Source organism: Drosophila persimilis, unplaced genomic scaffold (assembly GCF_003286085.1).
Source record: "Drosophila persimilis strain 14011-0111.01,24,50 unplaced genomic scaffold, DperRS2 tig00000191-arrow-pilon, whole genome shotgun sequence".
Taxonomy (NCBI): Eukaryota; Metazoa; Arthropoda; class Insecta; order Diptera; family Drosophilidae; genus Drosophila; species Drosophila persimilis.
The window spans coordinates 3,327,111-3,345,646 of record NW_020825298.1 but is presented as its reverse complement, the minus strand read 5'-3'; the positions used below and the strand labels follow the sequence as shown (position 1 = coordinate 3,345,646).

General features: G+C 47.6%; 5 protein-coding genes and 1 pseudogene across 5 annotated transcripts; 3 read left to right on the top strand and 3 right to left on the bottom strand.

The window, feature by feature from the left end:
- The first annotated feature begins 348 nt into the window (after positions 1-348).
- LOC6595527 (sialin) lies at positions 349-4,513 on the top strand. The gene is made up of 4 exons (XM_002020626.2): positions 349-562; positions 2,603-3,637; positions 3,704-3,990; positions 4,055-4,513. Exons 1-4 carry the CDS (start codon positions 523-525, stop codon positions 4,235-4,237), a joined length of 1,545 nt encoding a protein of 514 aa, XP_002020662.1. The 5' UTR covers positions 349-522; the 3' UTR covers positions 4,238-4,513.
- Positions 4,514-5,565: 1,052 nt separating this feature from the next.
- On the bottom strand, positions 5,566-7,375 carry LOC6595528 (annotated as a pseudogene).
- A 202-nt stretch (positions 7,376-7,577) lies between these two features.
- Positions 7,578-9,138, top strand: LOC6595529 (5-methylcytosine rRNA methyltransferase NSUN4). Its single transcript, XM_002020628.2, has one exon. The coding sequence runs from the start codon at positions 7,584-7,586 to the stop codon at positions 9,096-9,098; it is 1,515 nt and encodes a 504-aa protein (XP_002020664.1). The 5' UTR covers positions 7,578-7,583; the 3' UTR covers positions 9,099-9,138.
- Positions 9,139-9,222: 84 nt separating this feature from the next.
- Positions 9,223-10,379, bottom strand: LOC6595530 (general transcription factor IIH subunit 3). Its single transcript, XM_002020629.2, has 5 exons — positions 10,334-10,379; positions 10,102-10,282; positions 9,850-10,045; positions 9,373-9,791; positions 9,223-9,311 (listed from the first exon to the last, which is right to left on the bottom strand). The coding sequence occupies exons 1-5, from the start codon at positions 10,362-10,364 to the stop codon at positions 9,242-9,244; spliced, it is 897 nt and encodes a 298-aa protein (XP_002020665.2). The 5' UTR covers positions 10,365-10,379; the 3' UTR covers positions 9,223-9,241.
- Positions 10,380-10,442: 63 nt separating this feature from the next.
- LOC6595531 (vacuolar protein sorting-associated protein 29) lies at positions 10,443-11,149 on the top strand. Its single transcript, XM_002020630.2, has one exon. It carries the CDS (start codon positions 10,495-10,497, stop codon positions 11,041-11,043), a length of 549 nt encoding a protein of 182 aa, XP_002020666.1. The 5' UTR covers positions 10,443-10,494; the 3' UTR covers positions 11,044-11,149.
- Positions 11,150-11,162: 13 nt separating this feature from the next.
- On the bottom strand, positions 11,163-15,999 carry LOC6595533 (adenylyl cyclase-associated protein 1). The gene is made up of 7 exons (XM_002020632.2): positions 15,471-15,999; positions 14,354-14,864; positions 14,113-14,237; positions 12,876-13,233; positions 12,271-12,818; positions 11,684-12,201; positions 11,163-11,615 (listed from the first exon to the last, which is right to left on the bottom strand). The coding sequence occupies exons 1-7, from the start codon at positions 15,763-15,765 to the stop codon at positions 11,532-11,534; spliced, it is 2,439 nt and encodes an 812-aa protein (XP_002020668.2). The 5' UTR covers positions 15,766-15,999; the 3' UTR covers positions 11,163-11,531.
- Positions 16,000-18,536: the final 2,537 nt, after the last annotated feature.

The window sequence follows — 18,536 nt, the reverse complement described above, 5'->3', positions numbered from 1 at the left end:
CCGTGCCGTGCCACAGCCAGAGGCATGACGACCGAATGTTCAAGATATTCAAGCATGACGACATCAACTTTCGGCGCCAGTTCGTACCCGAGCCCCAGCCGAACCCTCGCGCCAGCCGACAGGCAAGACTCCAGTACAGTCCATGAGAACAAGATCCCAAAATCCGAGAACCGCCACCACTGGGCCAAAGCAGAAGCAAACACCATTCAAACGCGCAGTATACATACATACATATATCTATAGCGAGAAATGCCTGTTCTGTTCTCCAAACGAAACTCAAAATATTCGGGGGACGACGCACAAAACCTAAGAGCATTCCAGCTTGCCGCCTCAGTTGGAGAGCAACTGTTTCAGGGAACGCACGTGCCCGCGAGTATAGCTTTGCTTCGAATTCGATTTGGTTGGGCTTGGTGTCGCCGCGTATAACCAACTAAAAACCTGACAACTATTCGGATCTATTTCCATTTGTTTGCATAAACAAATCACACATTTTTCGGGTCGCCAGCTGCTGCAACACACAAAATGACGGAGGAAGTGCCTGCCAAAGGCAGCATATTGGGCAGTAAGTGTCATACGGGCTTGTGGGTGTGTATATGATTGGGGGATGATGCCTGGGCCTGGGGTTCCATCTGGTTCTTGGGTGTGCATCTGCCATATGCAGCTATTTTGGCCAAATGCAAGTGCAAGTGCAACAAGTGTGTGCGGATGACGAAAATTGTTGCCAGTTGTGCGAAATGCAAGGCCAAGAACAAACTTTGACCTCAAAGCCGGCCGAAAGGTCGTTCGAGTGTGCGTGAGTCCCATGGATAACTTCCTGGGTATACATATGCGTGTGTGTGTGTGTGCTTGTGATATCCTTCAGGTTCAGGTCGGAGCGGCTTTTTTTAGATGCCCCCCCCGTTAGCCCTGGTCACAGCATATTTGATTTGTTTTTGGCGTTTTTATGCCCAGGCTCGGTCTCGTCTTCTTTTGCGGACTACCTACTGCTGTCCGGGCAAGGTCACATGGAAGTCAAAGATATAAACAATACTTGCAGATAGAATATATATCTTTATTCTTAAATATACACTTCTGTTGGTATTTTCCGAACACCAAACTCTGAAGACAAACTGTCGCCACATTTATGATTTTTCCGACGTAATCGGTACAGACATACATACATCATTTGTGTATGGATGTATATATAGCCTATCCCAACAATATGCTTGAGGCAAACATTCGTCAAAGTTAGCCAAGCGTTTGAATATGCAAATAATAATGTTTACTCGAAACAAACAATGCAGAATAGTACGCCTATTTTTCGGCCTTTCCAGCGGGACCTAACGATAAACGAATCTAATCGAATTTTATAACAATAAAAAATACAGCAAAATTATAAGAGTTCTTATCACAGAAATGGTAAATTTGTGAATTCGTCTATGTGCACCCGTTTCGCTCATAAATATTTTGAAAATTGTTCACATGTTCTTAGATAATCTTGTGAGTTTTCGCAGCTATTTAAGAAATTATCACATATTTTGAAAGATGGTCTAGCCATTGGATCAGTCTGCCTTTGTGCCTTCTTCTAATCCTAAACGCTTTAACTTATCCACACCAGACCGCACCCAACACAACCAGACGAGCAAGTAAATATAGCAATACGAGGGAATCTATGAACAATCAATTGATAATTTATGTCGTTCAACCAAGAGCAAACAAAGATTAAGCAGCGAAGAAATGAATGCACAACGAAGTTCAAATGCTCTTCTAATAAAAGTTCGAGTCAAAAGCAAAATAAAGATAAGTTAAGGAACAAACGTGAGAGTATTTCCCAGACATTACACAACTTATGGCCACAATACCAATACAACGAATAACAATTAGCACACATAAATATGTATGTAATCGCAAGACAAATTTCTGACAGCCATGAAAGTGAAATTGAAAATAAAGACCATAAATTTATACAGTTTGTTATCTGTGGGAGCGTACGCATATACTTAATTGCCAGACATCGCACCACCATCAAGGTGTATCGATGCGCGTGGCGGCCCCCTACACGCTGTATACTGACCTGCCCCTACCCAACTGTCACTAATCAGGGGCTGGCTATTAGAAGAACTCGTGTCTGGCTGGTATTACCATTACCATTACCGTTACCTGGGCCCCAGGTTATTGGTTCCACTGCCATGTGTCATATCTATATCTGTGCCGTGAACACTATTCCGGATTTTTAAGGAATGCTTTGATAGCAGTACTTTACTTCTATATAGTGTGCCCCCAAAGAGAGCTATGTAATAGCAAGTTGTAATATCCATAAAGTTTGAATGCAACTTGTATCCATGAACCTAAGAACTTAATTCACTTAATTGGTTTTAAGTCTGGTAGTGCTAAAAGGAACTGGTCGAACATCGGATAATCAATATCGATGCATTAACCAAGTGGCTTGTGGCACTAATCAGATGCGAATAAAGAGTTACTTCTTAAAGAAATTTAAACATTTAAAACATTTTCAAAGTTAAAGTAACGCTAAAAATTATGGAAAACATTAGGTTGGGATCGCTATAACTTCAGATATATCCCTTCTATATATACATACTATTATTACATTTTCTCTTTGCAGAGCTTGTGCCCGCCCGCTATGTGCTGGCGCTGCTTGGATCCATTGGCATGGCCATCGTCTATGGCCTGAAGGTGAATCTCAGTGTGGCTATGGTTGCCATGGTGAACCACACGGCCATCAAGGAACTTAACGATATAGGACATGGCAGCGTTTCCGGATCCGTAACCCTCTTTAATGGGACAAGGGAGGCCGATAGTTTAGTGGAGACTTGCTCGCCGCCGGGTGGCGCTACCAATGTCACGGCCAAGGTGGAGGACGGACCATTTACATGGAGTGAACCCCTGCAGGGCACCCTGCTGAGCTGCTACTTCTGGGGCTATCTCGTGTCGCAGATTCCGCTGGCCCATGTGGCCGAGAACTTCTCGGCCAAGTGGGTGATGCTGTTCTCGGTGGCCATCAATGTGGTGTGCACCCTGCTGACGCCAGTCTTCACCGAAATGCATTACGGTGGCCTGATCCTGATGCGTGTGCTCGAGGGTATTGGTGGAGGAGCCTCCTTCCCGGCCATGCACGTGATGATTGCCTCGTGGGCACCGCCAACCGAGCGCATGGTCATGTCCACGATCATCTATGTGGGTACTTCTGCGGGAACAGCCTTGTCCATCCTTCTCGCCGGCGTCCTGTCCGCCCAGTGGGGCTGGGAATCGGTGTTCTATGTAATGGGTGCCCTCAGTTGCATCTGGATGCTACTGTGGACTGTGCTGGTTCAGGACAATCCCAATAAGCAGCGCTTCATCAGCGCCGAGGAACGTCAGATGATCACCAGCTCGCTGGGCACTGAGCAGAAGGTCGAACACCATCCAGCAGTGCCATGGGGCAAGGTCTTCAAGTCGATTCCGTTCTGGGCCATCCTCATTGCGCATACCTGCAACAACTTTGGCTGGTACATGTTCCTCATCGAAATCCCATTCTACATGAAGCAGGTGCTCAAGTTCAATGTGGCGAGCAATGCGGCGCTCAGCGCCCTCCCCTACTTCCCCATGATCATCTTCAGTATCGTCCTCGGCAAGGTTTTGGACACTCTCCAGTCGAAGGGTGAGTTTGATCTACGATTCCATTCCGTTCTCATTCTGATCCTCTTCTGGTCTGATTAATTTCCAGGTAAGATTAGCACCACCATTGCCCGAAAGACGGCCACCTCCATTTGCACGATCATTCCGGGTATTTGTCTCCTGATCCTCTGCTATATCGGCTGCCATCACTACGAAGCCGTCACCGTCATGTCTGTGGGCATTGTGGCCATGGGCGCCATGTTCTCCGGATTCCTCTCCAATCACATCGACATTGCCCCTAACTTTGCTGGCACTTTGGTGGCTTTGACCAACACGGCGGCGACTTTGCCGGGTATTATAGTGCCCCTCTTCGTGGGCTTCGTCACCCATGGCAATGTAAGTGGAAGAAATTGCATACTCGTATTACTGGATCATTTGCTTACCTTTTCCTATTTTACAGCAAAATATTTCAGCCTGGCGCATCATCTTTGGTGTGACAATTGTCCTGTTCACCCTGGAATTCCTGGTCTTTGTTATATTCGGCTCTGGAAGTGAACAGCCGTGGAACAAGTCTGGATCCCCCAAGGATCCAGAGGCCAAGGATGAGAAGACCCCATTGAAGGACATACCTGCGAAGCCCTAAGTCCACAAGGCCATACGAGCGTAATCTCTCGACGATAGGATCGATTTCAACCTACTCAGATGACTTTTGAACAGAGCAAGCACCGAATGGTCACGTCACCCTGCCTGGACTGTATATACCAATTACAAATTACCAATTATAGCTTTTAGTTTGCTGTATCCCTAAGTATCTGTACCTCCATGCCTCAAAGATGGAAACACTTCAGCCCGCCTATTGTACTTAACACTCATGATTCAAAAGTTATCTACAAATAAAGCGATGTCGTAGTGAAAGTGACTAAATACTGTTCTTTGCGCTGGTCTAATTGGCTAAAAAAAACTACCCATAAACGTTAGTGTATCTAATGTTCGAGTATATTGCTATTTTAGATCCGTTTTTGTGCAACGCCATATACTAGGATTTATTCGCTTCGAACCGGACTTCAATCTTATGGGAACATGTGGCAGATTCATCATTATATTTGATCCTCTTACCTCTTACCACGCAATCTCCTCCTCTTACCCCGACAGGTAAAGTTATTCATTTACTTTATTCAACTCTTCCTTTAATTTTCATTCAGCAATACCTTTTGCGTGCCCGCGGACACCGATATGCCGGTATGTCTTCATATGAGCGAGTGTGCGCTCGATGCCAGCTGTTCTTTCGAGGCGCTTGACCAGCTGACGTCGCAACCTCCCCGTCGGCTGCTGCGCATGGGGCCACGATGCCATGCGTTCCTAGGGACATAATTCCTGTCGAGCGAGGCTGTGGACTTTGGCTGGGCGACCTTTGGGTCCGGCCACAGCCATGGCCCTCTTCCTTGCATCCCCGCTGTTTTCTGAGCCTTTCCAGTCCGCTCACCGTCGGTACCTCCTCCGCGGGTGATTCCGCCGTAGCTCCTCGTCCTCTCGGCTGGTCCATGGGATGTGCTCCTGGCTGGACAGTCCCAGCCACTGCGTGTCCTGCTGCGGGCCATAGCCATGAAGACGCTGCTGTGTCGCTGAGTCGAGAATGTGGCGTCCCGTCCGCTGCAGCAGAGGTCAATGATCGACGGCGGAATTGTTGGATCACGTCCACGAGAGGCAAGACGAGGCGTATGCGAGACAGACCGAGTCCTGTCCCAGCCAGACAGAATCGTATCCTAGCAGCACAGAAGCGCAGCCCTAGCAAGATTGGAACCTAACAAGCCATCGTTATCCTTCGACCTGACCATCGACAAGAAGAACTTTGACTATAGACTCTATATAGATATCGCTATGTTTTCCACTTGTTTATTTATTTATACATAGCTAAGATATGATGAAAATAAATGTTGAAAAATCATCCATGCTGTATGCTGCATCGGGGAAACTATACCGATCAGAAAAGCGGAGAAAATTACATATTTTTGTTTGGGGAAAATATCCTTGCTCCTTGATAAGGACTCCATCAAATCAGGAACATTTTTCCGATCACAGGAAGCCGTCGCACGTCCCGATCGTGCTACAAGTAGCCGAGAAAACTAGGTATGTAGTTGTGTAGTGTAGTTGTGGTTTTTGCGAGGGGCCATGACACGCACGTATATATGTAGTATTCCCCCTCAATTAGGGGCATGCATGCATCAGCGTTTGCAGCAATTCGTTTTTATCGAGGCTGGCAACGCCCCAGACGTGTAACAGCTGATGGGGGCACGACGTCAGCACGCGAGGGAGCAATGCAATTTGGTAGATTTGAACTAAACTATAAGACTAATCTTAGTTGGGTGTTTCAGTCGGTGCACATAGGTCGGAGAGCTCTTCAATGAGAGCTGAAAACGTTCCGGCAGTGGATGACCGCTCACTCGTTGCTGCAGTACTCATCCTCCCAGTCCGGCTTGTTGCACTGCTCCCGCGTGCACTTTGGCGCCTGGGCCGCCTCGGTGAGCAACTAAATTTGCTCGGGAGGTTCTACGGTGGCTGTGGCCAACGGTGTCGTTTGTTCGTCGCTCATTCCAGTTTTTGGCGAGATCAGATCAATCGTTTGAATCGCCGGCACAGAAGCGACAGCATCTGGCATGCTGCTGCCAATCTCCGGAGGGATTTCTGTTTCCGACAACTGCTGGCGATAGTCGCGCATGTTGCGCACAAAGTCGCGCTTCTCCTGCTCGTTCCGCTGGGTATACACGTTCTTCTGCGTCTCGTCCAGAGATTCCCACATGGTGTGGATGATGACGGATATCTGTTCGAGGGAGCATGCCGGAAAAACAGGGCAAACGATGCCAGAGGCTTTGACGGAGCTTGTGCCAGCACTTGCGGCTGCTGCTGCGACTGCTGTGGAGCTGGCGACAGCTGTGGCAGCATCTGATGTTGATTCTCGTGCTCGAGCTGCTTCATCATACTGTGCCCGCCGCCGCCGCCATACGTGTCGCCATTCTCCTCGTCGTCGTTAATGAACGTGGAATGATCCAGGCTGAGCTGTCTCTGCGACTGCAACGAAAACAAAAGCATTGGCGTTAGGTTAATCATTTTATTAATGCTAAACCCCCAAGACGGCTCTCTAACTAGGAACTTCTTCATCTGAGGAGCAGAGAGACCGATTCGCTCGCCCGCCGCCGCCGCCAAGCCCAGCTACCTGTGCTTGTGCACCCACAGCGGGGAGAAGCGGAGGAGTATGTGGTAAGGACGTTGGGTCGACCTGCCCTGCTTCTGCTGATTATGTGGTCGTTGCTGCTGCTGCTACGGCTGCTTTGTATCGATAACATAGCCTATGTTAGCTATAGCGATTCCGTCCGTTCGGGTGGAGGAGCTCTGTGCATTGGTGTGTTCTGTGGGTTTGCTTGTGTGAGTGCTGGAGGAATCGTCCAGCTGGTACCCAGCGAACGGCTAGACGTGCGGGTGCGATTGGGAGGTACGACTACAGTGGCAGCGCGACCCCAATGTGTGCGATTCCGATCTCCGCGCTTCGTTCATTATAAAACCATTAATGACATCGATGCTCATCATTTAGTGGAAGTACTCAGCTGTAAAAACTCTCTCTGTAAAGCCTGTGTGCAGCTATTAGTTTGTTCTGGGACCTGGGCGCTCGCTGTCTACTATTCTCTATCTATCCGTGTCACTTACAGCATGGTTGGGGGGCTCCGTTGGCATGGCATCATCTCCGAACGAGGGCGCGTGGAATTGGTTCAATTGATTCATTGCAGCAGTTCCCAATCTTTTTATTTCCAAATTTACAATAATTTTTGAATTTCTGATGACGCGCGGCTTTTTCAGTGTGACCGCGGATTTAACGATAAAAACTATATACGGCCAGACACTCAGAAATATACGGAAAATACGTCACAGTTTAAAATATACCGTAAATATACGGTGAAAAGGTATGTGATAAAAAATGTTGATTTGATTGATAAAAAATGTTGATCCTACGCAACATTTGCTGGCTGCAGCGACGCTGGAAAAGTGGAGGGAAGAAGCGATGGAATGTCCTGCAGAACAAGAAAAACAACTGCGACCGGGCCTTAGAAAGCTTCGATGACTTCTACGGCTCTGTGTACGGCGGACGGTGGAAGAACATGCGAGCCGCGTTGCTCACGAGGCACAAGTACATTGCTATGGTGAACAATTTCGGGGACACGGAACAGACCTGCAGCATGCTGGAAACGGATGGGGCCATCAACATGAAGTCCCTCATCAATTTGGCTCAGGAACGTCTTCAGGGGACAGACCCGGCGCTGAAGGGCCAGGGCCAGAATCGTTACGAAATAGACGACAAACTTGATGCTTTGCTGAGAAAGCAACAGGAACGCGAGGTGGCGTCGATTTATCCCAGCGCTGGAGAGGGTGGCGCGGCTGTTCAGATGCCACAACAACTGAAGTACGACAATGTCGAGGAAAAGGAGGAGTCACAAACAGAGTCGCCGGACTTTAAGCAGAGCCTGACAAAAGCGCTGGAGGAAGATGTTAAACTGGATGAGCACCGCCTAGTCGATCCTCAGTTCGGCACCGGCGGCCTGTACGAGTATATGCCTGCGCACAGCATCAAGGGAATGGAGGACTGGGTGGCAGAGTCTGAGCACTACAAATACTATCAGACCAGTGCGGACTTTCCCCTCAGGATAGAGCCGGAAACTTCGTTTCACTTTCCCGAACACTTGGCCCTTTACACCTACGAGATGGGAAACTGCTCGGACTTCAAGGCCCCGAAGAAATGCCTCACGGGCGTCTCCTCTCATTTCCTGATGGATGGCGCCTCCACCCTGCCCCCACTCTTCCTGCAGGTGCAACCCGGCGAAAGGGTGTTAGATGCCTGTGCCTCGCCGGGTGGCAAGTCCCTGTTGCTGCTGCAGACACTGCATCTGGACCAACTGGTGTGCAACGATATCCAGGAGTCGCGACTGAACAGACTGCGCCGACTCATGCAGGAGTTCCTGTTTGACTACAAGCAGCGGTCGGCAGCAAGGCATCTGATCTTCAGCCAGAGTGATGCACGCAATCTAGACGAGTACGAGCAGTACGACAAAATACTGGTGGATGTGCCCTGCACCACCGATCGACATGTGGTCATGGAGCAGGACAACAACATCTTCAAGCCGTCGCGTATTAAGGAGCGACTGCGCATACCCGAGCTCCAGGCGGGCATTTTGACAAACTGCTTGCGCCTGCTTCGACCCGGCGGCAGCCTCGTCTACTCCACATGCTCGCTATCTCCCATTCAAAACGATGGCGTGGTCCACATGGCCCTGCAGAAGGTCTTCGTCGAACATGGCATCACTGCCACCATCAAAGATCTGAGCCGACACACGGAGCTCTTTTCGGATGTTTTCAAGTTTGAGCATCCCAAGGGTCTCAAATATGGACAAATGGTGATACCCTATCTGCCAGCAAACTTTGGCCCAATGTATTTTAGTAAAATTACAAGAAATGTATGAAAATGTATGTTCCTGAATAGAAACTGAGGCGTAAATGGAACGAGTTTTCATCTTTGAATGCGATGGGATTTGAGTTATAAAATATGAAGGAGCATCGAATTCCTTTGCGACCCAATCCTAATGTATATTTACCGTGGTGGCAGCTACATTTGTTTATCCTTTTTTTTCTTTTTGCCCTTTACAGGCAGTGGTCCCGGAGTTTTGAAAATTGTGCTTTAAAGATAAAAATATGACTTGTACCATCAGTCAGGAAAAAAAAGCCATTCATACTCACTGGCATGTGGTGCAAATGGGGCTATATTTGCAGAACACAGATAGGCAAACGGAACAGACGTAGCCAATGTCGATGAGCTCTCGATGGCAGAAGCAGGAGGCGCGATAGTCAACCTTTGGCGGTGGCGGCAATACCAATTTGTGACGCATCTGCGGTGCCGGCAGAAACACCCACAGTAGATACTGAAGCAGGCCATCCAATTGGGTGACCTTTAGGAACTGGCCCGTGGTGATATCACAGCCTTGCTGCAGCAGGCTTAGGGTTTTATCCAAAGCGCAGGTGTCAATTGTAATGCCAAGCTTTTGTGCGGTAAAGAAGACATTCATGAACGTCATGTATTGGGAGGAGCACTCATTGCTGCCCGTCAGCACCAGGATGCGAGAGTGCATCTTTACGCCGGCGGCCACATTCCGTTGCAACTGAAACGAAACCAAATTCGGATTGGATTAGTTGTCTTTAAAGCTCAGATCTACTCACTCTTGATATGTAGCAAAGGGCCATGGCCATACTGCCAGCCAGCAGGCTCTCACAGGGTGAACCAAGGCGAGGCGCATTCATCAGAATGCTGCCCAGCTGCTGCTTCACCGTCTTCTCCACCAAGCTGAAGGCCTCGTACTGGCCGTCGATCTGGCGAAGTTCCACCTGACGCCTTGGCTGTGGGTAGAGGAAATTTCTGCGAGAGAAAAACTTGGTCAATAGCAAGTTTGGACTAAACTACACACCACTTACGTTGCGTGATGGGCGCAGGATATGACCGCCAATTTGTTCTGAGCCTTTTGCATGAGATGCGCATTGCCAAAAGCGATCACCGCCTCCAGGATCTGTGTAAGGTTCTGCGGGTTCTGGCGGACAATGTGCTGAGATGGGTTCGTGTCCAGCACGATGACCAACAGGTCAATACCGGACTCGGCTGTAAGAGATCCATAAAATACGAGATATTTAATTTATTTCAAGAACGTACTCTCGGTGCTTGCAGCTTGCTCCGGCTCCATCGATAGTTGTGACGCGATTGGTACTATCGCGATTCGCACTTCAAGAGCAATTTAGTCGACCTGGTCACACTGCTGTTTCACCAAATCTCTGGGCGTTTCACCACAATTTTAGGGAAAAACAAAGGATACGATGCTCGTTCTGGTACTCGGGGATCTGCACATCCCGCATCGCTGCAGCAGCCTGCCGTACAAGTTCAAGAAACTCCTGGTACCGGGACGGATCCACCACATACTGGCCACCGGCAACATCTGCACAAAAGAGTCCTACGACTATCTGAAGTCGCTGGCCAACGATGTGCATATAGTACGCGGTGACTTTGACGAGAATCTCAGCTATCCGGAGCAGAAGGTGGTGACTGTGGGCCAATTCCGCATCGGCCTCTGCCATGGCCATCAGGTGGTGCCGCGGGGAGATCCAGAGGCCCTGGCGCTGATTCAACGTCAGCTGGATGTGGACATACTGATAACGGGGCACACGTACAAGTTCGAGGCGTACGAGCACGGCAATAAGTTCTACATCAATCCAGGCTCGGCAACGGGAGCCTTCAATCCGCTGGACACTAATGTAGTGCCCTCATTCGTGCTGATGGACATCCAGAGCACGACGGTGGTGACCTACGTCTATCAGCTGATTGGCGACGAGGTCAAGGTGGAGCGAATCGAGTACAAGAAGATATAGGGTCCAAGTATTACCAGCCATTCCTCCAGATCCAGGCTTAAAACAATTGTAATTGTATATGTAGAAATAAAACGCTTTCTTTTCTCCTTTTTTATTTGATAAAAAATGTTTAAATTGTATTTAAATAGAATATAAAAAGAGTTTTTCTGACGATCAAATGAAGAGTCTGCTTAAAAGGTTCGAATCTCGTGCTTAGTTTCGTTACACACTCATACTCTCGATATATAAATACATTGGGTTCGGTTCGGTTCATCGCTTTTCCATTGACATAAACATATATAAATACTTTACTTTCATTAGGCCATTTCAAGTACCATGATAGCAATGTTTGGCAACGATTTCTGTACGAAAGGGTTTGATCTTAAAATTTCTGAATTACGAAAACTTTTGCGCTTAATATTAAATACACATATGATTGCCATGTGGTCTGGCCAATGCTGTTGATAATAGCTGGAAAAGCAACTGATGGACCCTAGCAGATTACCACATTAGCCGAGGCTGTCCACGCACACAGTCTTGAGGGTCTTGCCAGCAATGGTGGTCTTATACTGCTCCGGTACAGCCAACTCGGTCTGCAAAATGCACAAAATAATATAATTTACTTCTATTTTCAAGTGATTCGGATTCTTTTTAGACTTACATAGTCGCCGCTATCATCGGGCAAGAGAATGTTCATCTCGGAAGACTTGGAGCTCACAATCTCCACGCCCAACGAATCCTTGGACAGATACATTTGGCAGCCGTCGCTCTTGTCGATGGAAATCGTCGGCACAAACCCGAGCACCTGCATCTGGACGCTCTGGCAGTTGACAAACTCCACGGATGCCACCACCGAGTCGAACAGCAGCGAGCACTTCTTGCACGAATCAAGCACGATGTTGTTCACCTTGCCCTTGACCGTCAGCGTGGAGCCCTCGCAGCGGAACACGTACACAACGTTGTTCATCTCGGCGTTGTCCACCAGCAGGCCGCTGTTGTTCTTCTGGTACTCGATCAGCCACTTCTTGCCATCGCGTGTGAAGACAGGGGCCTTGGTGGCAGCGGGAGCTGAGGGAGCAGCCGACGAGCCAGACTGGGCTGGCGTCTTGAACGGTGCCGGTCCAGTGCGCAGTGAGGGATTCTTGTGGGTCTGCATATCCCCAGTGACCTTCTTCAGGTCTGTTCAGTGGCGAGCCGAAAGAAAAAGATTGATTAACAATCCTAAAAGACTGGACAACTCGTACTCACTCTTGGTGATGTCAGCGCCCTGATTGATTTGAGCGAACAGTGCATTGCGTTCATCGCCGCCGCTGTCGAGCTTCAGCGCACTCAAGTCTAATGGAGGCGGTGGTGGCGGCAGACCGCCGGGTGGTGGCGGTGGGGGGGCTCCGCCGGACGGGGCGGCTCCCTTGCCGGACCACACTAGACCCGTGGTATGGTACTGCTTGATGTAGGCCTGCAGTTCGGTGAGCGTCTGTACCCAGGAGCGGGCCCACTCCACGTGCGTGCTGTCCTTCTCCTTCCACTCCTTCAGTACACGATTCGTGTAGAATTGGCCGGCGTCGTTCATCTCCTTCACATACGGCCCGGGAGTCTTCTCGACGCACACCCAGCCGAGAGCGGGAATGCTCTCGCTAATGGCGGACAGATGATTGAAAAACGGGGACGTACGATGCTTCTCCCGATAATCCTGAATGGCGCTGATCTGCGTCGACGTTGGCTTCAACAGTTCCGCTTGCTTTGGCTGCGCCGGCTGGGCAATCTGCGTGGCCAGAGTCACATACTGCTGTTGGAGGCTGTTACAGAGACAACGAATTGAGCATAAATCGAGATGACTCATTTTGTTGACTCACCCAAAGGCGCTCCTCACGAGATCGGCATGCTGGGCCACATCGCCTCCAATTTTAGCGGACAAAGTCAGGTATTTGCTCAGCGGGCCCGCAACGATGTCCTCGAATCCGGCGACACTCATGCTGCTGCTTGGCGGTGGAGGTGCTTCGGCTTGAGAGTCTTCTGGGGGAGCTTCTTCAGCTTCTGGTAGTGGGGGTGGTGGCGGGGGCAATTCAATCGATTCCGGCTGGGGCTGGGGCTGCAGCTGCGGCTGTGGCGCGATCAATGTACGCTCCAAGCGATCAACTAGGGTCTCCAAGCGTTCGCAAATGCTCTCCAAATGTCCGACAGCAGCGGATGGCTTAGCGTCTGGCTCGTTTTCTGATTAGAAGGGAAGAATTCTTTTGTAATGACAAACTATACCATTTCTTTCTCTTTAATCAAAAGTAGTGCCTTAAGAACATTGAACTCTATACGTATAATATTCACACAGAGAAAAGATAGTGATGGAGTCCGTTCCCCCAATAAATCGTGCACACAAAACAAATCGCTATCGAAAACATTACGGTACAAATCAAAAGTCATCGAGAAACGTCTCTGAGAATGAGTGATCGCTGGAATGATGAAGATGGTGATGCAGGACTACAACAGAAAAAGTCCATGAGCTGTGCACTTAATAAACATCAATTAGGAAATGTAATAAATCAAAGTGTCGGCCAACAAGTTCAAAGTGAGAAGGAACAAGAAAGAAAGACCAACTTCGGATACCGAAGCTTTCGGATACCCTTGCAGAAAAAAAACGTTGGATTTCGGTTGGATTTGGGAGAGCTATTGAAGGATAATACCCTAATTTTTTGCTCCAATATTGGCGGAGTACAGACAGACATTATGGACCCTGAAACCATTTTATATCTTTTCTGAGTAATATAATATAATATCCCCTGCAAGGGTATAAAAATCAAAGATCGACAATGTCACATGCAAACACTAGGCAAACAGCAAACAGACAAAACAGAACGAAAGAACAAGAGAGAAAGAGAACAAGAGTTATAAAACCGATATTCAAAGTTACTTGACTGGGATTTAAGTTTAATTCTAGGATATATGCTGATATAAGCGGTTTATCATCGAAAATTAAGGAAAACCTTTAACTGATTCCGCACAAATGGCAAATCGCATGTGATCCGTAAATTAATCCAACCGAGTCAAGTAATTTCGGTTACAGCTGAGCCAAAGAACAGAACGAAGCTATCATCATACCCCGCACGGCCACGCTGTGCTCGACGGCCGCGTGGGCGGCCCGCAGGAGCTCCGTGTACAGGCGTTGGCGCTTCAGCTCCAGCTCATCGCGTCCCACTGGAGTGACCGGCGGCTCGATGCAGCCCCTAGATGCATGGAAGGAGGAGATCAGAGGACAACAGAGTGTACAGTGAAACAGTCGAAACGGAAACGCAGAGAACGCGTATGGGCTAACTAAACAAGGATTGAACAACAAGCATACATCTCATTGAGGCGCTCGTCTTCGAACCAGACGGGCAGGCCGTGGGCAAAGGCGAGCGTTTCCGACACCAGATCCCCCTCGATATACGGCGCACACATGCTCTCACGCTTGGGCGGCGGCAACGAGTCGGAGAACACCTCATCGTCGTCGGCCAGCGAGCCGTTGTTGTTATTGTGATTGGTCAACATGAGCGGTGGCAGCGGCTCCGGCTCAATGATCTCCGCCCGGTTGCTTATGTTCACCTTCTTCTTGATGGATTGGTGTGTGGAATTGTGGCGCGACAGGCAGCTCTTTGTGGGCGGTGGCTGAGGTGGCGGCGTCGTCGGTGTGACCGTCGCCACAACCACATCATCCTCATCCTCCGCACCGGCGCTGGTCATTGATGCGGGTGGGGCCGTAGATGTCGACGAGTGCGTTGAGCGGACCGAAAGTTGCAGAACGGGCGATGGTGGAGATGGACTAGCTGCTTCTTTTTCTGTGGATGCTGGTGCAGCTATATCGTCTACAATGACTGTGAAAACGTTGCTCAAGATTACTCCTCAAGAAGATTAAGTTGTGCAAGCGAATATCAAGGAATTAAGCCGATATACAAACATATTACATCGTTTCATAAATGGATATTTCCTGGCTGTAATGCGATGCGATAACTGCAAACATTTATCGCCTTTAAATTGTAATTATAATCTATTTTTATAGTTTATATCGGGTCTGGTGATACATCCACATAGTGTACGTACATACATATACTTTGATTGATGTTCATGTCTGAAAAGTCATTACCAGGTAATGAATCGGCACTATTCCTCGATATTCTTTATATGCACATAGAAACAAGAGAGAGTACAACTAAAAACAGCATAAAGTGGTTCAAAATCAAAAGGAAAATAAATGAACGAGAACGAAGCTCTGGGCTGGGCTGGGCTGGTCAGCCGCAGTGATTGAGAGCCCATGTCCAGGCCGCGGAGGTCTCTGAACCCTGTGCAGTACACAAAAGCCGTGCGTGTGATTACTTTGTAGTGCTTCAAAGAGCACACAGAGGCAGAGCAGCGGTTTTTCTCGAGAGACAGAGAGAGGTAGAGTAGATAGAGTTGTGTATACTTAGGGAATAAGTTAATACCAGTATCGGATTTGGCAACTTCATCGTTCGGCTGAGGGTCTGTTTGATGGGCGACAGTATCGTTCGCCTCCTTGGCCAACTCAGAGACTGGCTCTAGCTTTGGCTCCGCCTCGGTTTCACTTTCAAGCTTGGCTGCAGTGCCATTCAGCTGGGGTTGCTCCTCCTTTTCGTTCGTTGTGTTAGGTGACACCGGCAATTCCACTTCGGCCACTTCCACCTCCTCATTCTCTTCTTCGGCCTTACTGCCCTTGTCCTTTTTGCTTACTTTGGTGTTGGCACGACAGCATGAGAACATTTTGCGGCCGTTGGTTGGGTGGTCTTCACTTTAAAGACGAACGTTGAAGCACATTATGTAATTTCCGTTTTACTTTTTATCTCATGCTCAGACACACGGACACGGCACAGCGGTCGTCACACAACATCGGCATTAGCAGCAGCATCGGCGGTGGCGGTGGCAGCAGCCATACAAATTGTTAGACAGGCAACGACAAAAGCCGCAAAGAAAAGAACACAGAAATGGAAACCAAAAGGCAGCCAGGCAGCCACCCAGTCACTCCTTTCTTGTTATAAATGAAGTCCGTCTTTCTGTCGCTCAACCTCAACCGACTCCACCCGACACTTCTTGAGGTGAGAGATTAACAGATTAAGCACACACTATTCACAGGTTTGTCCAATAAAAAATGTCCTGGATCCTGTTCCGGGCTCCAAGTGGGTCAAGTGACGACTGCGGGGCTGAGTGACACACAAATACACACATACAGTCACAGTTACGGCACACCCATACGGCGGAACACACCCTAAAAGGAGCACACGCGCACGCACAGGACCAAGATGAATTTATACAAGGTGAGGCATGCCCAGAGAGCGCTCTTACGATGGTCAAACATTTGGTCTCGTCTCAGTGGGTGGCAGCCGCATATACAACACACAAAGCGATAGAGAGAGCGGAACCCTGTTTTTAATACACTGTGCACAGGACGAGCCCAGCCTGTGCTGTTAACCAAATTATGTTTAGCTCATATAAGCAGCGATTTCAGTTCCAGCTTCAGATATTAGTGCATTTTCTCCTATTTTGGCCTGGCACTGGAGACTTGACCAATACGGGCAAGCAACTGGATGGCAATGAAAATGCTGGTTTAATATTCACTTTCGGCGTAGATGATTTTGCTTACGCTGAAAAGATGCACATTGACTTGAATAGCAGAGAAAGCTTTCATTAAAGGCTCCCCTCAGCGTGCAATCAAGAGAGACAGACAAAAAGAGAGAAACAGGGAGAGAGAGCCTCGACAGCTGCGCAATGAGTTTATTGCACCGGCAAGTGGTTTTTTTTTTTTTTTTGCTTAGCATCTTAACTGGCTGGCGACTATACTAGTTCTTGTTGCTTCTGCTGTTGCTGTTACTGTTGCTGGGGCAGATGCGTTTATAAACTAGAATCCCAAACAGATTAAATGTCTGCAGCAGATGCACCGTTATCCCACGTATGCGTGCATTAAAGTCTGTGTGTATGAGTTGGATGCACTATCTCAAATTACTGCTAATTGGAAAATAAAACCTGCCGCCTTATAAGGCCACATTAAGAGACATATGTACAATCAGCCAGCAATATGCACAGCTTGTAATCTCGGCACCCGTTTTTAGTTTCAAACTTTTCTGATAGCACGGCCATCTTTTGAGTCATCAGCCAGCCGAGGGTTGGGTTTGGGCTTGCGTTAACTATTGAATTGGGGAAACGACTCTTTATGTGTGTGTGTGTGCGTGAGTCACAGAACAGCTGAGTAGTCATAGTCGAGTGGTTAAAATGCACCAGAACAATCCACGAATGAATTAATTTGCATACAATGTACATACATTTGTATCTGCGCAATTGTAGTTAAGTAAAATGGAATTGGATATGAAATCATCATTAAAAATACACCGAAAAACGCGCAAAAAAGCATATCTACACACCCTCACAAGTACATATTCGCGCATACATATACACACATGTACGTGTTTGTATGAATTTAATTTTACAAACAAAATGAATCACACAAAAATAGCCATAACATCTAAATCGTCCATAGCTCCGCTGTCACAGGCGGCACAGCAGCTGTCTCTTGTACATTCACACCATGCACATATACATATATGTGAACATAAATATATATGGATATATATTTAGGATACACTGCACACACCCACCCACTCACTATTCCAGACAGCCTTCTGGCCACCGACTTAAATCCAAATAATCACAACTCCAGCTAAGGGGAAGGGGTGTGCGGTTGATGGGTAATCACAGGAATCACTCACCTTGATTAACTGAGAACTGGTAGACAATTAAATTTTACTTTTTCCTCAATTTTGGTTCCTCAATGGTAATCTTATGTGGTATTTGCAACAGTATATGCCGGCTGCAGTGCCCACCCTACGATATATATCACATTATACGGTCTCATTATAAAAATATACCGTTAATATACTGACGAATTCAAGCTCTATTATACATATTCCTCGTTTTTGATATTCCGTGGAATATTACTAGCTACATAGATCTCTCAGCCCTGCCCACATAATTTTATCCAGTTAATGAATCTATTCTCTACTTGGCTGGCTTATTTTAAACACTTGACTTTGATTGTTTTTGCCTAAAATTTGGTTCCTCAACAACAATATAGCGTCTTATATATATGTAAAACCGATCGTAGCCCACTTAAGCCCCCTTTATTCAAACAGGATTATAACTTGAATTAAACTGCCGAAAATAATACATATATTAATTATAATAACTATCCTAAATTGCTTGTAGGTATTGTATTTTGGAATGGGACTCATTGTTGTGAACCGGTTATTACAGATTCTACCCGATTCAACTAAATACCACATTATGCGATCTCATTATAAAAATATACCACATTTTTATTATTATTAATTATAAAAACTATCCTTCATCTTTGCTTGAAAAAAGACCACATTCTTCAAGATTCATATTTTTCGTGGAGAGTATTTTAATACCCACAGATCACTAGTGGGTTAATTGTTCTCCATACATGATCGCTAGTCAAATTCGTTGATTTTGATCTTCGA

Excerpts from the sequence above, each read along its gene's own strand:
- LOC6595529 (XM_002020628.2), top strand. The coding sequence starts at position 7,584 with ATGTTGATCCTACGCAACATTTGCTGGCTGCAGCGACGCTGGAAAAGT.
- LOC6595533 (XM_002020632.2), bottom strand. The coding sequence starts at position 15,765 with ATGTTCTCATGCTGTCGTGCCAACACCAAAGTAAGCAAAAAGGACAAG. Across the intron at positions 12,202-12,270 it reads GGGCGCTGACATCACCAAGA|ACCTGAAGAAGGTCACTGGG; the intron begins GTGAGTACGAGT and ends GCCACTGAACAG. Across the intron at positions 11,616-11,683 it reads CCGATGATAGCGGCGACTAT|ACCGAGTTGGCTGTACCGGA; the intron begins GTAAGTCTAAAA and ends TGCATTTTGCAG.
- LOC6595527 (XM_002020626.2), top strand. The coding sequence starts at position 523 with ATGACGGAGGAAGTGCCTGCCAAAGGCAGCATATTGGGCA. Across the intron at positions 3,638-3,703 it reads GGACACTCTCCAGTCGAAGG|GTAAGATTAGCACCACCATT; the intron begins GTGAGTTTGATC and ends ATTAATTTCCAG. Across the intron at positions 3,991-4,054 it reads GCTTCGTCACCCATGGCAAT|CAAAATATTTCAGCCTGGCG; the intron begins GTAAGTGGAAGA and ends CCTATTTTACAG.
- LOC6595531 (XM_002020630.2), top strand. The coding sequence starts at position 10,495 with ATGCTCGTTCTGGTACTCGGGGATCTGCACATCCCGCATCGCTGCAGC.
- LOC6595530 (XM_002020629.2), bottom strand. The coding sequence starts at position 10,364 with ATGGAGCCGGAGCAAGCTGCAAGCACCGAGA. Across the intron at positions 10,283-10,333 it reads GCAAGCTGCAAGCACCGAGA|CCGAGTCCGGTATTGACCTG; the intron begins GTACGTTCTTGA and ends GATCTCTTACAG. Across the intron at positions 10,046-10,101 it reads TCCTGCGCCCATCACGCAAC|AAATTTCCTCTACCCACAGC; the intron begins GTAAGTGGTGTG and ends TTTCTCTCGCAG.